This window comes from Cyanistes caeruleus, chromosome 13, assembly GCF_971803275.1.
Source record: "Cyanistes caeruleus chromosome 13, bCyaCae1.hap1.1, whole genome shotgun sequence".
In the NCBI taxonomy this organism is placed as follows: domain Eukaryota; kingdom Metazoa; phylum Chordata; class Aves; order Passeriformes; family Paridae; genus Cyanistes; species Cyanistes caeruleus.
The window spans coordinates 3,651,401-3,667,431 of NC_141713.1; the positions used below are offsets into that span (position 1 = coordinate 3,651,401).

Here is a 16,031-nt window from a genome sequence, read left to right on the forward strand (position 1 = left end):
TGCAGCATCCTCCCGGTCCCGCTCCACTCCGGGTTTTTCCCGGCGCTCGCTCGCGCCGCCGCCGCCTCCGCGCGCGCCGCCGGCGCCGCCGCCTGGGCGAGAGGAGCCCGAGGGGGGGGGGGGGGGAGCGGGAGCGCGCGCGCGGGAGGGAAGGGAAGGGAAGGGGGGGGAGGAAAGGAAAGGAAAGGAAAGGAAAGGAAAGGAAAGGAAAGGAAAGGAAAGGAAAGGAAAGGAAAGGAAAGGAAAGGAAAGGAAAGGAAAGGAAAGGAAAGGAAAGGAAAGGAAAGGAAAGGAAAGGAAAGGAAAGGAAAGGAAAGGAAAGGAAAGGAAAGGAAAGGAAAGGAAAGGAAAGGAAAGGAAAGGAAAGGAAAGGAAAGGAAAGGAAAGGAGAAAAAGGAAAAAGGAAAAAAGGAAAAAAGGAAAAAAGGAAAAAAGGAGAAAAGGAAAAGAGGAAAAAGGGGAGGAGAGGGGAGTGGAGGGGAGGGCGCGAGCCCCGGCCCCGCGCGGCCGCAGAGCGGAGAAGCGGCGGCGGAGCGACGCCGGGCTCTTGTTTACCAGCGCTCACTCTCCGTCGTGCACAGGGAGCCAGCGCGGAGGAGGAGGAGGAGGATAAGGGGGGGGGGGGGGGGGCAGACGCGGCAGCAGAGCGCTGCGAACCCTGCTGCAAGCGAGCGGCGAATTAATCGGGAGGAGCAGCAGAGCAGCAGAGCAGCAGACCCTTCCCCCCCGTCTCCCTCCCCGCCCCGTTCCCTCCCCGGAGGAATTACAGACCCTTCGCAACAAGCTCCTGGGGTTTGACCTTCAGCAAACCGGATCGCCTTCCTCGCCCCCCGCAGCCCCCCTGCTCACACTCACACACACACACAGACACACTCTCACATACACACACCTCTCCCGGATCCCCCTCCCCCTGCCTTGGGCTGGGCAGCGCCGGGGGAAGGTTCGCAGCGCGCGCGCACCCAGAGGAGGAGGGAAAAGAGGAGGAAAGGGAGGAAAGGAAAAAAAAAAAAAAAAAAAAAAAAGGAAAAGGATTTACAAATTCGCTGGGTGGTTTTTGTTGTTGTTGTTGTTGTTGTTGTCGTCGTCCTCCTCCTCCCCCCCGCCCCCGCCGCGATGGCAAGGCGGCTCGGAGGGATGCGAAGAGGAGAGCTGCGGGGGGAGGAGGCGGGGTGCTGAGCGCTCCGCTCGCCCCGCTGCTGCTGCTGCTGCTGCCGCTGCTGCTGCTGCTGCTTTGTGTGTGTGTCCTGGATTCGGCTTTTTTTTTTTTTTTTTTCCTTTTTTATTTTTTTTTTTTAATTTTTATTTTTATTGAGAAGGAGCTTGTGGCAGCCGCGCCGAGGAGAGGAAGAAGAGGAATAGGGGGGAAGCCTTCTTAATTCATTTTCGACCCAAATTCTGCATTTCGAGCCTCTGCAGGCAGCCGGACTCGTGGTGTCGGCGGCGGTGTTGTTGTGGGTGGTGGTTGTGCGTGGGGTGTCCCCCCAACCCTCCCCAGCGGAGCGGGGAGCGGAGCCGCGGGGATCCCGCCGGGGCAGCCCCGTCCCCGCGCGGGGGGACGGCGGAGCTGTTGTTGTTTTGTAATAGGATTGTCTGGGTCGCGCCCCCCCCTTCCCCTCCCTCCGCGGCCCTCCCAGTTTTTGTGTCTCTGTGTGTGTGCGTGTGTGCGGTGTTTGAAAATGGAGGTTGAAGATGCCGACTGCCAGCCCCGATGTGCCTCGTGTTTGCGGCTCCTGTGCACGATGTATCACCGCAGCCAGCGCTGAGGGGAGACGGCGGCGCCCCCCGCCCGCCGCCCCGAGCCCGCCCCGCCGCCCCGGAGACAGCGTCGCCCCGGGGCTTCCATGCCTTGTTGTTGTTGCCGTTAATACATCGTGAATATCTGTGTATTTTTGGTGTGGTTGCTCCGGAAGATCAACACCCAGGGACCTCAACAACCCTCCGGTTTGCCGCTCCGAAGGGTCTTGTGCTTTTTTGTTGGTTTGTTTTTTTTTTTTCTCCTTCATTTCTTGAGGCAACGTGGATTTATTTACCCTGCCCCGCTTCTCCTCCGCCGCTCGTTATTTTTAGAGGACGGGGAGAGGAAAGAGAACAATTTTGGACTTCTTTTTGCTTTGTTTTGTTTTCGGAAAGGGGGATTTTGTCCAATAAAAGAAAGAGGAATGAAGTCTGGCGCTGGAGGAGAGTCCCTCGCCGTCGTCTGGGGGTTCCTGCTCGTCTTCGCCGCACTTTGTCTGTGGCCAACAAATGGGGAAAGTGAGTACAGTGCGTGCCGGGGGGGTGCGGCGAGGGACCCCGCCGTGAGGGAGCCCCCGAGTGAGGGGCTGCCCGGGAGGGGGCGAGGGCGGCGGCTGCCTCTGTGTGTTTGGGGGGGCGTGAGGGGGTCCCTGTGTTCGTGTGTGTGTGTGTGGGGCTCCCTGTGTGTGTGTGTGGGTCCCTCTCTGAATGTGCGTGTGTGAGTGTTTATGTGGGCGTTGTGCGTGTGTGTGAGGGGGGGTCCCTGTATGAATGTGTGTGATGGGGGGGATCCCTGCGTGTGGATGCGTGAGGGTCTCCCTGTGTTTGGGGGTGTGTGTGAGGGGCTCCCTGTGTTTGGGGGTGTGTGTGAGGGGCTCCCTGTGTTTGGGGGTGTGTGTGAGGGGCTCCCTGTGTGGACTGAGGGGGCTGCCGAGGGGGTTCCTCGTGTGTGTGAGGGGTTCCCTGTGTGTGTGAGGGGGTTCCCTGTGCGAGGGGCTCCCTCGCCGTGTGCTTGTGTGTGTGTGAGGGGCTTCCCTGCGTGCCTGGGCTGTGTGCGAGGGTCTCCCTGTTGTTGGGTGGGGGGTGTGAGGGGTCCCTGTTCGTACCGGGGTCCGTATGAGGCTCTCCCTGCCCGTGGCTGTGAGGGGGGGGCTCCCGCCGTTTCCCGCCGCGGCGCCGAGCGGGTCTCGCCCCTGCCCGCGGGGCTCTGCGTGTTTTCCTCCTGTTACGCGTGTGCTCCTCGAGCACATTAACCAAGCCGGGGCTGCGCGTCTCCCTCCCTGCCGTGCCCGCCTTCCTTCCCCGGGGGCGGCGGCCCGGTTGTACCCACGGGTCGGCACCGCCGCAGCCCCGAGCCCGGCGGAGGGGGCCGTGCCCCTCCTTTGTGTCCCCCCCCGAGCGCGGGGAAGCGCTGAGGCGCCGCAGCCAGGGCTGCGAGCTGCGTAGTAAACACTCGCAGGCTGGGAAGGACTCCGCTCGCTTTCCCCGCATGGAAGGAGCTTGATCTCTGTCAATATTTAGAGGCTGTATGCAATAACCTGCCGTAGTGAGTGAGGAATTCCTGGAAATGAACGCCTTGCCTTTTATTGCCGCTTTACCGCCGAGGAGGGGTTTCACTCGCTGTGCGCGGGGTGCGGAATTACGGCGGCATCCCGCAATCTAAAGGTCACTGGCTACCGTTCATTTAAAAAAAAAAAATAAAAAAAAATCGCACATTGACGCTTTACGGTTTTGCGTAAATAGAAAGGTTTGGTGGCCGAACGGGCTGCGATCTGAGGGGTGATGCATTTTTCTATGCGGCCGCGTTGCACCCAGCGCCGAGGTTCGAGCAGCGTGCGAGCCGCTTCCCCGAACACCGGGAGAACGCGGATCGTGGTGCGGGGCCCGGTCCCTCCTGCCGCGGATCCTCAGCCCATCCCCGCGGCCGCCCGGGAGCTCGGGAGCTGCCAGAGCCCCGACTTTGTTTTTGTGCGTTTCCAACCTGTGATTGTGTTGCAGTGCCCGCCCCTCTCGGGCGCAGGGGGAATCGAGGGGGCAGGGAGGGCTGCGCTGCCATTGATTACACTGCAATCATCGCCGGATTAATCCCGGGGCTGATCGGTTTTCTCCTGGTATGTCGGGCTCACGCTGGATTGAGGATCTCTTGCATGAAATTAGCCTTCCCTTGTTTCCCGGAGTATCTCTGTAGATGGGGAGATGGTAAATGTGCCTTGGAGTCCAACCATTTTAAACAGTGCTCCCTCTCCTTCAGCGTCCGCAGAAACAGGGATGTTCCTGTACTGCATCCTGATGCTTTAATTTCTTCTGCCGTGTGTTTTTCAATACACTCCTGGGGCTGTTGTGTGCCTCTCCCTTTCAGAAAGATATGCGTTGTTGGAAGGAAGGAACGAGGAGATCAAATTTCTCCATTTTAAACGTAAAGGGAAAGAATTTAGGAGGCAGGAGGGCTTTTCTAAAAGTAGTGGTTACAGATTGAAAAGAAAGGGAAGTTCTTTGGATGCACTGACAGTGAGGCTAAGTACACAAAAAAAGATAAGTGAGCAAGAAGCACATAGACAGAGCCTGTAATGCATGTTGAGTATACAATAATTATGTTTTTAAGTCCTTGCAAATTAAGGCCCGGTTTAGGCTTTTGGGCCAGCTAGGGCTGGAGGGCTGCAGTCTTCCATGAGTTGAAATTTTTGTCTAGAGCTTTTTTCAAGAGGGAAGATTAATCTTTGAGTTTAAAAACAAAAGCCCCATGCACTTCTTCAGGGAAGGGCTTACAAAGGATCCAGTAGCGTGGAGAAACAGAACAGGAGGAGGAGGAGGAGATCTGGTGTGTTCTTTCACTGCTAGGATACACATTTAGAATTGTTTCCCTTGTCTTACCTGGTACAAAGGACCTTGAAATAAAAATGCTCACCGAGCCCTGGCAATGAAGTAGTACAGGAAGAATGTGTTAGGATTTCAGGTTCCAGTCCTCTGAAGTGTTTGTGGTTACCACTTGCCTAAAATGAACATCCTGAATGAAATGTCTTCTGAAGAAGATCTAAGCATTTAAATATGGAAAGATAGGCTGAAAAACTTGTCTTAGCTGAATACTGCCTCTAATTGATTGTCTTTGTAGTTTGCAGTTTAATAGCCTTTGTTTTCACGAGTTATTGCTGAAAGAATGTTGCTGTTAGGGGGAAAAATGATCTCCAGAGCAGATGTTTTACATCTCTTCATATTCTTCTCTCTCCCCACAAGAGTGTAAGGAAGATTAATCTTAATTTTTATTTGTTTTTCATATATACTGTGTCATAGCTAAAAGGCACTTCCATTTTCGGTCAAACAAGCAAGGCATTCCTAAATAGGAATACAAAGGAGTTACAACTGGAGGGGAGAGACCCATCCCTTTAATGCTAATTTATATAAAATGTATTTGTAGTTATGTGACAGAAACATCTTTAAAATGCAGGTAGCTTCAGTGGAGAGCTTCTGATTCAGAAAAAGTAATTTAAAAATGCTGAGAATTCCCTGAGATTGTGTTAGAACGGCACAAAAGTGGAAATGATAAGACCTTTCATTAAGCTAGAGTTTGTGGTGCTGTACCCGTGTGTTTGATGTGTAAAGCTACAACTGTTGGCGGCTGTTTGATGCTGGGGCTGGGTTTGAGATGAGGCATAAACACGGGGTTTTCTTCCTTTTCTCCCTTGAGCACGATGGGGTTTTGATTTTCAGCCTTCTGTGTATTCACAGAGGGAAGGTCTAGGAGGGAATGGGTTAAACACTTAGAAGGAAAATAATAGTTTTAGGTGTGATAATACTTCAAATTGATGGATATCTTGATGGGTCTGCTCATGTTAGCGCCGAGCTTTTGTTTGTCTATCCAGGCTGGATGTTGTGTTTAGGATAATGAACAGTAGCTCATGCTGATGTTTAATCTCTCTCCCAGGTTGCTTAGTAAAAGCCCTCATGACCTGCTGAGTGGCGGCGTTACACACACCTCGCTTTTGCATCAGCATTTTCCTGTACGACCAGTGGTTAGGGAATGTTGGTAACTGGGAGTTGGATAATTCCTGCTGTAATTGAGGTTGTGAATAGAAAATGCCAGAGCCAGTAAGGAGTTGGCATCAGGGGGCTTCAGCAGAAAGGGGTGAGCAGGGAGTGATGGTGCCTGGAGTCCAGGGGAAGGAGAGTGAGCCAGGCAGAACTTGGACATTTTTTTTTGATTGTGTTGTGTTGGACTTCTGGTTTGCAAACCAGAACTGGAGCAAAGGCTTGTATGAGTCAGAAACTAAAGAGGGTTAGGAAATGGAAGTGACTTAGTTAATATCAGCCAAAATGTGTTGAACGTGAGGGAGCAGAGGGATGAGTGTGGAAAAAAGGTGTGTTGGAAGTTTCAGCGTTGAACCAGCATCTGAGGGAGAAACACTGGGGATTTTTGTGTGTGAAAAGTGAAGGAAATGTAACTTAGTTCATATGTTCTGAGACATGAGGGAAGTAAAGGGCTGCAGAGAGCAAGAAGACGGATCAATTAGTTTGACTTCAGCACAACAGAAGACATGATTTATTTTGTTTAATAGGGAAATTGCTCAGATTTGATCAACTACTGTGTTAATTTTTGTGTCAGCCTTTCCCTGATGTGTTGCTCCTCCAAACTAATTCTAGGGTGTAGTTAAAGCACATGCCAGAGATGCTGAAATTGTTTTCATCTTGAAAAATACACAAAAAATCTAGTGTTAAAGAGCATCCACGTGATGATTTTTGAGTCTGTCTTCGCTGGTAAATAATTAATTTCGATCAGTATGTGTTACCATGGGAAAAGTTGTTTCAAATCCTGTTTAATTTTCTGCTAAACTGGCATTTACTGAGGAGATCTTGGAGGAGAAAATTTTTTAAGCATCTAACATTTAAAATTAAAATCCATTTCAGGGCTGAAACTATTAGCTTTAAAGGATAATTCCAGTTCATGTTTAAATAATGCTTTTTCTCTTCCCCAGTAATTTTTGTTTTCTTTTTACTCTGAGGTAGATTTTACCAGTGATCACTGGAACGATTATCTCAGAGCAGAAGAGGCAGTTTTGTTAAATGATTAATTATATTGTGTGTGTATTCCATCTGTGTGAATTGTGAGCTACCGCAAACTTCATTGTAGAGAAGTTTGTTTATGGTCTTGAACTTTGAGAGAGAGGGAGAGAGAGAGGCAATAATACATGCAGGAAACCTGTTTTTCTCACAGTGAGTGTTAACTTTGTGATCCCACACAGCAAACAACTTATCTAGCTCATCATCTGTAATGGCTCTAAAGTTCATAACTTACAAAATGTGCTGAATTAAGTTAGTGTATTTATCTGAATTATCTGTAGTTAAATTAATAAACTTCATGAGCATTACTGTACTTGAAAAGCTGATGGCAACTTGCTGAAAAAGTTCCTGAAACTTTGTTTTATGAAATTAAACACATTCTTACTTGGATTTTAGTATAAAGCTTTCACATTTGGAAATGCTTTCGGATGTTATCAAGTAGCAGCTGGTTTTTATTTATGTGTGAGTGCGTACATAGGAATGGGTAAACTGCAGTTTGTTATTGAAAACTATTGTGGATGCTAAATTTTTAAAAAAGCTGCAGTTTAAGTAATTGTCTCAGGAGTCTCATAATTAAAGTTGTTGCAGATTTGTAAATTAAACTGCAGTTTTGCAGTTTAATTTGGATCTTCCTGACAGAGCTGAGCTTTTAAGGTTTCTGGGCTTTGGTGCTAATGGAACGTGCTGCTTTTAAGAGTTTGTGTGCAGAAAGACTTTGGGAATGCAGTGATGTGTTTGAAAGGTAGAAATACTGTTTTAGTATTTTGATCTATTTGACATGTATAATTTTTCTATCACTGTAAATTGTATAGACAGCTTCTTTGTGTAGGTTAGTTGGATTAGTTTTTATGATTTATGAAAGCCACTTTAAAAAGAATAGTTTCACTTTTTTTTTTTTTTATTGTACAAAAGCAGAACTCAGCAAACAGCAGTTGATGAAGACACATTGGTGGTTGTTAGCCAGCCTGTCTTGTGTGTGGTTTTTTTGGGCTGCCTTTTTTTCCCTCTTAGCCAAGTCATGACAGGTACAATCTGGACTGATTTCTGGAGTACTATATTTGTCTTTTTTTGTGTCCAGAACTGTCTGAGAGAAACTTTGAGGACCAGCAAACGATCAGCAATACACAGTGTTCATTCATATATTTCTGAGCTCTGCAAACAGAGCTGTACCAAGTCCTCAAACTCAGGGATAGACTCTGCTTCCTTAGACAGGACTTGTTGGTTTTGTTCACTAAGTTCGATAACAGTTTGACTTATTAATTAATTAAGGAGATGCATTCTGGCCAACCCGGGTGTGTTGTGAAGATTTAACTTGCCCTTATCACTGAAAGTTTTGCTTTCTAACATTTGCAAATGCAAAATATGAGCCATTCCCTTAGGATATCTCGCAAGACACCAATTAACTTCTTCAGTGTTGATATCCTCAGGAAGTTGCTGTTGTGGCACAAGATTGTTTAAAATGTGCTGAAAAGCAAAATTGTTGTTTCTTTATTTACAGATGATTTGCATATGACTCCTAAGCTTTAATGTAATGGAATTTAATTAATTAATTAATTTTGGAATATGCAGACTTGTACATTTCCAGTTAGTATGTTTCTCTTTTGGTAAACTTGATAGTATGAGCAGAAACAAACATCTGCATATTTCAGTGACTTCCTGATAATTTTTTCAATGAGACTGTTGTCTTTGACCTCTCTGAGAAGAGGGCATCTCACACCCCAACAAAGTACTAAGATTATTCCTTTAGAGGACCAAATGCACTGTAAATAATTGGGTAGAATATCAAATGTGCGCTTTTGCAGCAGCACAAAGTCATTTTAGTAATAACTTAGAGCAGTAACTCCTGTTGTCACTGAAGTGCTGACGGGGTTGGGTTTTACGACTTTGTTTCATTGTTGACTTCAAAAAAAGTGTCCATGATACAAATAAATCTTTTAAAGCAGGAAATAGTCATACTGCACGTGTATGTGCTTTACCATCATAGTTTATAAATTCGGTGTGTGTATCCTGCTTTGGTGAGTGCTTGGTTTATGAAGGTGTTTGGGGGCAGGTCCTCTGGCCGAATGAGTTTGTTTGCTTGTGTTGCCAGCGAGGTGCACTTTGCTGCAATAGCTCTGTGACCGGTCAGGGAATGTTATCTCCAACCCCTTATTGGTGCCATTACGTGCTGTAAAGATAGCTCTGTTTACTTGGAAGTGTAAGCATCAACTGATCAAAACACTTTCTCTTAACAGGTGGGCTTTTTCTGGAGTTCTTTGTCGAGCATCCCTTCTGGGAGCAGTGTCAGAAAGTGACAACATCAGGCAGATGCAGGAAATATTAAGAGTTTTCACTGACAAAGGCAAACTTTACACGAGTGTTTTTCCCCTGCTGTTGAATTGGTGATGGGTCATTTTTACTGACTGTTTCCAGCAGCTTTGTATTTTTTTTTCCTTTAATATGAACAATTTGAAAATTACTACACTCATTTAAGTGAGCTCCTTACGAAATACTGTTCTAATAGCAGAGGGTTTGATTGGAGGCAGGAAAGAAGAATATTTTGAAATTCAGAATGCATGAAATGAATACATGCTGAAGTAGTCAAAGATCCCTTGTACTTTATCAAGGAGCAGTCTGCTTGAATGAAAGGTACTGTACCTGCTGTTAAGTTTATAAACTTGGTTTATACAGATTACTTTTTAAATTATTCATGATGCTACGTTACAAGTATATCTGACAGGTTTAAAATAAATGGCTTGATGGTAAGAGGGAGCATGCATAAATTAGAGCTGGGATAATGTGCTCTTTGAAGTATCTCTCCCATTTGTTACTACTGGAATACAGTAGGTAGCTGCAGCTGAGTGTGTGATTCTCAAGTGAGAGTACATCATTATCTTCAAACTGTGGTGTAGAAGAAGTTCTTACACAAGACAGATGAGATGAAGCGGCAGGGATGACCAAGGTGCTTGCTTTGTTTTTAGTTATAGACACATTTCTGCTGAAACAGAGAGAGCATTCATGGGATGAAAAGTTGTAAGCACAGCAGTTGAAAAGGGTCTGCTGGTTGCTGTGTGTTGCTGAGGTTAGGGTGGCATCGCTTTGTTTTGTTTACTCTTCTCTGTTAGCGTTGCTGTGGGTTTGTAAGAGGTGTAGCAATGTGCTTGTGCTTAGTGGGATGGTGTCTGGTTTGCATATGGATCCTGGTACTCAGCTGGAGAAGTCTTCCTGGGATTGTGCACCACGGGAAAAGTTTGCAAGAGCTGAGCCATTGTGTTTGGAGAGCTTTATTGGTGGGCAAAGAGAATTCCAGATCTCTTGGATGCAGAAACAGCTTCCCCAAACATAAATTGACTCAGTGCTGATTTTCCTGATTCTGTAGACAGGCAGCCCATTATATTTGAGAAGCAAGCTCTCAAAGGAATTTGTGGGATAGGGGAAAAAGCCCCCATAATGATGTGTGATAGAGCAGCCATAAAAATGATCACAGGTTTTTCTGAAAGTGGAAGGTGTTCTTGTGGGGAGGGATAGTTCAAATGTTAAGCCTTAGTCAAAGGGATACAGCATTTTGGGGAAAAATCTGGTGATGGCTGCCCCTGGAAACTGTCTATAACCAACTTTGTAGAAGGGAATTGGCTTGTGCTTGCAGGGAAGGGCTTTATCCCTGGATGTCGCTGGGCTGGTTTCCTTATTATTTCCATTGGCTTCAGTTTAGAGTCGTCTCCACATTTTGACCTTCTACAAGTAGTACTTTTTCTTCCCTGCTGCTCTTCTCACATCCCCTTGGGTCTGTCTGTGCGAGAGTAGCCTTGAAAGGTTTGAAGAGTGCACTCTGTTCATGTTGGGCAGGGAGTGAGGAACCAGCCCTGCACGGTAGGAATGGACACGTGTTTGCTCAGCTCAGCTGACCTCAGAGTAACACTTGGCTGAAGTGTGAAGAATTGAAATGGCAGTGGAAATTCCTTGTTTGCCCTGTCCCCATGCTTTGCCAGGGCAGAAATTAGTTTTATTTTGTTCTTTTTTTTCCTCTTTTCTGGGATTTTTGATGTGTAGCTAAGTTGTTGCCTTCCTTGGTCAAATTCCATGTGTCCCACTGCTGCGTTTACATAGCATGGATTGTTTTTTTTAAGCTTTCAGGTGGTTCTACTTTTCTTTCAGCCGAGAACCAACTTTAGAGAGACTCAGCAGGATGATGACACAAACTTTAAAAGTTCAGAGTTCCACTGAATAGAAGGGGGAGCCCACTGGAATATGATAGAGCCCGACTTCCACTACTAGATAGCTGTTGCTTCTTTCTGGTTGTTCTGCACCCCAGCAGGAGGAAGCAGCTTGTGATGCTGTACTGATTGCAGTTAACATCCTCTTTCAGTTCATTGTGGCTGAAGCTTTTGTCCTGTGGTTTGTGAGATGGATGGAAATTTATCAGTCCCTTGCAATCACTGTGTGTCCTGGGATGTATGGAATGAGTGAATATCCACCTGTGTTCAGAGATCCATGTTAAGTTACTGTTACTCTGTGCACTGCTCCTTTTCCGTAGACTTGAGGGATAGGAGACTGGGAGAACTTGAGGACTAGTGGAATGTATGACCATTTGTATGTGGAGGAGGATGCAAAAAGTCAAAGGGTCTGTTGTTAGTCCAGTTGATTGTGCACCTTGGATGTGGAGGTTTGTGTTATTAAGTGATGCTGGTGTTCCCTGCAGCCTATGTCCTTGGTGGAGCTGGAGTCTCTGCAGCTGTCCCTGTAGAAAAGAGTAGCAATGGGGTGTAAGAAAAGCAAGTTTGTTATTTCAGACTTGAGACTTGGCTTGGTTAAAAACTGACTTGGGCCTGCCAGGGTCCTGCCTGGGAGTGACTGTAGGTTTGTTTATTTTTTGTGTGAGCACTAATAAAATGTTTATATTTTTGTCGCATTGGAGTAGGCTGACTACGTGGACAAATATTTTAATTGATACTATGTCTCAACAAGAGACATGACATTCTTATTGAATGTACAAATTCTGGTGTGAGAGTCTCTTTTAAGATTCAAGCTTAGATATTCTTAGTTGGGTTGTGGTTCTGAAGTGGCCAGTGAAGGAACAAAGGCCCTTCCAAGTCAGTGCAGTTGTCCTGCAGAAATCAGGCACAGAGAAGTGCAGTGGAGTGTATGTGGTGGAGGTTCTGGGCTGCAGCAGAGCATGCATGAAACACACATCTGTTTGTACACGGGCTGTGCAGCTCTTTGGGTAGTTCATTGTTTAAATAAACATGTTGCATTAGCTGTGAAGCTTCAGTGCCAAATGCCCACTGATGAGATGTATGAGGGTTTTGTTGTTCCCAAGCCACAGTGAGGAACACAACAGCTTTATAATTGAGCATGTTTGAGGAAGATTTTGAAAAAAAATTTGGGGTGATCGCAATCAGCACTTTAAAAGCAACAGCTTTAGAGTAACTCCAATGCAACACAGTGCAGCCCATGGAAAAACACTGTCATCTTAACAGATGCAGTGTTATTTTGGAGATTCCACTGTATAAATACATGGACTGTGGTTAAATTGTGATGGCAGCAGATGCAATCTCAGTTCTCAATTCTTTCATCTCTTTAATATTTAAAAATACCCCACAAAGTGAAAAAACCTAACCGACATCAAGGCTGAAAATATTCCTTCTGTAAATCGCTGGGGCTGTACCTTTTGGGCTTGATACCATTTTGGGTACATCACTGTGGATGAGACTTGGGGAGAGTAAAAGCTCATCTCTTTGAGAGAGCTGCAAATGCTGCTACTCACGACTTATTGTACCATTTGCATATGAATGGAATTATTCAGCTCTACTTAAGAAATGTCATCGAGATTGAAGTCAGAGTTGGTTAACCTGGCAAAAAGATATTTCCAGTATTTTTCATGAAAGAAAGTGATAATATGTAGACGAGAATTACACATTCCACTGGCTAAGCTAACACCGTCTAAGGATTTTCTTGGTGTCTTTGTAGTTAATAGCAATGACTTTATTTTTAAATTTGCCTGTGATACATCGCAGTGTTGAGGAGCAAGAGAGTTGAAATGTGGGAATCAGATGCTGTATCATAATGCTGCACAGTTGTGTTCACATTTGTTTTTCTTTCCAGATTTGATTTTATTTAAATCCTGATTTGAAAAGTATAAATTCAGAGCAAGGGTCTTCTTTTCAACGAAGAGCAAATATAGTGTAGCAAGAAGTTGTTAACGGTGCATTCACCTTTATCCATCCACTAGTTGAATTGAAAAGCCTCAAGTTAAATACTGTAATTTTAAATACTGGATTTTAAAAGAAACCAGATAATTTGTGTGAGCATTGGTAGTCATGCTTGCTAAAATAGGGAGTGATCACATCTCGTGCTTCAGGAGCTGCCAGTATTGAAGGGTTGAGAAGAAATTGTATTCCTCCTCCGGGTGTCTGTATTTCCCTCCCCATTTGTAAAACACAGAAAGTGCAGTCCTTGGGGGGTGGTTAAAGGCTTCGTTTCTGCAGCAGGGACGTGACTTGGGATGCTCGTGTGGCTCTGTCATCCAGGTGACAGCACTTGCACTGGGAAGCTGCTCCTCGCCAGGCGTTCGATGACTGTACTTTGAACAGAAGTGTGAGGATGGGGGTGTTGGCATCAGCTGACTGATAAGGAGATAGTATATTACACTAAAAATACACCCAGATCTTCACAGGCAACTGTGAATATTACCTGTGTCATGTGCAGCAAGAATGAAACAAAAGTTGAGGTGGGCTGAGCGTGGCTTGGCCTCACTGCGAGGATGTGCTGGGATGCTCTCTGTTCATTCCATGGGTTTTCTCTTCCTTCTTCAGGAGCAGCTGCTCACAGAAGTGTGCAGCTATTCAGTGTTTCTTGCTTGTTGCACGTGTGGCCGCAGCCCTTGTTCACTGCAGGATCAGAGCACTGCTCTGAGCTCAGCATGGCTCGGGTTTGTGTTTAATGCCCTTGCTCCTCCCAGAGCTGCTGACATGGGAAGAGGTGAATCCTGCGAGTGAGGAGAAGGGGAGAGCAGAGGGGCTGAGGATGTAACTGGTGTCATGTTTACTGATTTTTGCAGGGGGAGGGAGGGATGCTCCATTTAGGGTGTCTGCACACCCTGGTTGGGTGCATTCCCCTCTATTCTCATGGAAGCACACTGAGAGAGGCCAAGGGGATGGGATTGTGTGGCTTTGCAACCTTCTGGTGAAAATGTGAATTTTGGTCCAATTTGTCCTTCCAAGTTTATTTCTTCCTTAGTATGAAGGCCTCAGAGCACTACTAGTATGTATTATTTCTTTTATTGAGATGAAATAAATGGTTTTCATAGTGACTTCTAACAGCAAGCAGGAAGAGCTTGCTCTGAATGCACAGTTTTAATCTCATTTTGCATATTTTTAGTTGGATTTTTTTTTAATGACTGACAGCTGTTAGAACTCTGATTCACAAACAACCAGTTTTGAAAGTACAGACCTTTTTGCTAGTGAATAGCAATGTGTTTCTACAAATTCATGTAAATAATTAGATGCCTTGGATGCATTGGCTCAGATCCTTAATTTTCACATTTTTAAGTGACAAAATGGCAAATGATGTATTTTCTGGTAGATTACTTCTCATTTGTGTTATTTTTTTATTTGGATGGAAAATGGAATTTTAATTGAAATGCAGAAGATCTGGGTTTTGAGACTTAATTAAAACTCCAAGTGTGAAGGAGAGGCATGATTAAAAAAAAAATAAACAGAAAAAATAGTTTGTCATTGTTTCTCAAAAGTTTAGAGTTCATAGATCCTGCCCACAAGACTGGCTGTTTCACAGGTTTCTATGCAGGAGTCCTTTTTAATTTGGGATTAAGAGCTTGTTGAACTGAACCATTGGAATAAATTGAAATGGGGCACTGCTGAAATAGCTGTTGAAGGTAAAAGCTCTCTGAGCATTTCATCAAAGGGTGGCTCCAAGAGAGCGCTGAACAGCAAATTCACCAGTCCCAACTTTTTTTTGGTGTAAATTATATGCTTACTATTTTTATTTTATCTAAATTACAGTAGGCATTTGCCCTAATATATGCTGTTACAATTTCATGTTAGATTTGTAATTAAGTTTATTTTTAGAAGAATGCATTTAAGTGGTTTATATAAAATGATTTTCTATTTTTGTAAATGAAATAATTGTTTTTTATTGACTTTCGATTTCATGCAAATGTGGTGGGTTTTTTTTTTTTTTTGGCTTGAAGGTTGTGTAAGCAGGAAGAAATTAATGATTTGAGAGTATTTTCATAATACAAAGAATAGAAGATTCATTGTCAGTAGCTGGGGACCCTGAGAGGCAGAGTTAACTCCTTTTAGACATGTTCAAATTCAGCAATGGATGGATGGATGTTAGAGGGTGTGGTACACTTGGTTTATATAATAAATTTTCCTATTGATTATTTTTCCTGGTTGAGTTGAGAAAGAAAAATTGTGGCTGCGTTTGGGATCTGACGCAAAATGGTCAGAATGTCGCAATCCCGAAAATGTCGCAATCCGGGGCAAATCTGATGGACAAGGGAGTGTTAATTGTGAGGGAGCCAGATTTGCTATTTTTAATTTGGCCTCGCTATCACGTCTCTTCACAGATGAATTCGAAGGCTACAGGGAGTTGAATGATGAGTCACCATTGAGTTAGTAAAATCATAATTGATCTCCATTTCCTGTTGATTCCAAAATCACTGAAGTGTGAAAGCCGAGAGTGACTGATCACTTCTTGGAGGGGAGTTTGAGGGTGGAATGTGGAAGTGACTCTCTCTGAAGTAACTCAACGCTGCCCTGGGTGTCAGGACAGGGATGTCTGCAGTGAGAACAGGTGTGTGTGTGATGGTCCGGCTGGCTGAGTTACCTCCAAGGAATGATAATCCACACACTAAAATACGCTCGCCCCGCAGCAAGGTGGGGGGAAGAGGTGTCTGAAGTGGCTGAGGATAGAAGCTGGAGATTAAAGTTTTCATTAGTCTCCTCGGTACTGGAGTTCTGTGTTCCTGTTGCTTGCCTCTGACCATTTTCTGCTGAAATCCCCGTGCTCCCAGTGCTGTTTGCTCTGGCAGTGCCCTGCTCAGTGGCAGAGGGGGGATGCAGGGGCAGCAGTGGGGTGGGACACAGAACATTTTGTGTGTCTGTTGTTGTTTTCAGTTACCTTTTGATGAATGGCAAATTATCTGTCATTCTGCGGCTTTGTTCTTTTCTTGTGATGGAAATGCTCTTTTGACAGATACTAATTAGAAACACTGTGGTAAATTGCAGGTAAGATTTAAAATTTCT

General features: G+C 45.3%; 1 protein-coding gene and 1 long non-coding RNA gene across 5 annotated transcripts in view; one reads left to right on the plus strand and one right to left on the minus strand.

Annotated features, from left to right (window-relative positions):
• The first annotated feature begins 681 nt into the window (after nucleotides 1–681).
• Nucleotides 682–16,031, plus strand: part of IGF1R (insulin like growth factor 1 receptor) — a 171,063-nt gene continuing 155,713 nt past the window's right edge. The window contains exon 1 of one of the 4 annotated variants that reach the window (XM_086849750.1): nucleotides 682–2,253. In XM_086849750.1, coding sequence (XP_086705876.1) covers nucleotides 2,160–2,253 — 94 coding nt within the window. In that variant the 5' untranslated portion in view covers nucleotides 682–2,159. Of the gene's footprint in view, nucleotides 2,254–2,852; nucleotides 3,400–16,031 lie in introns of those variants that run through there. The other 3 variants (XM_086849751.1, XM_086849752.1, XM_086849753.1) reach the window with 3 other exon arrangements.
• On the minus strand, nucleotides 2,101–2,930 carry LOC147650655 (uncharacterized). Its single transcript, XR_015275997.1, has 2 exons — nucleotides 2,841–2,930; nucleotides 2,101–2,231 (listed from the first exon to the last, which is right to left on the minus strand). It is a non-coding gene; the product is annotated as an uncharacterized LOC147650655 (long non-coding RNA).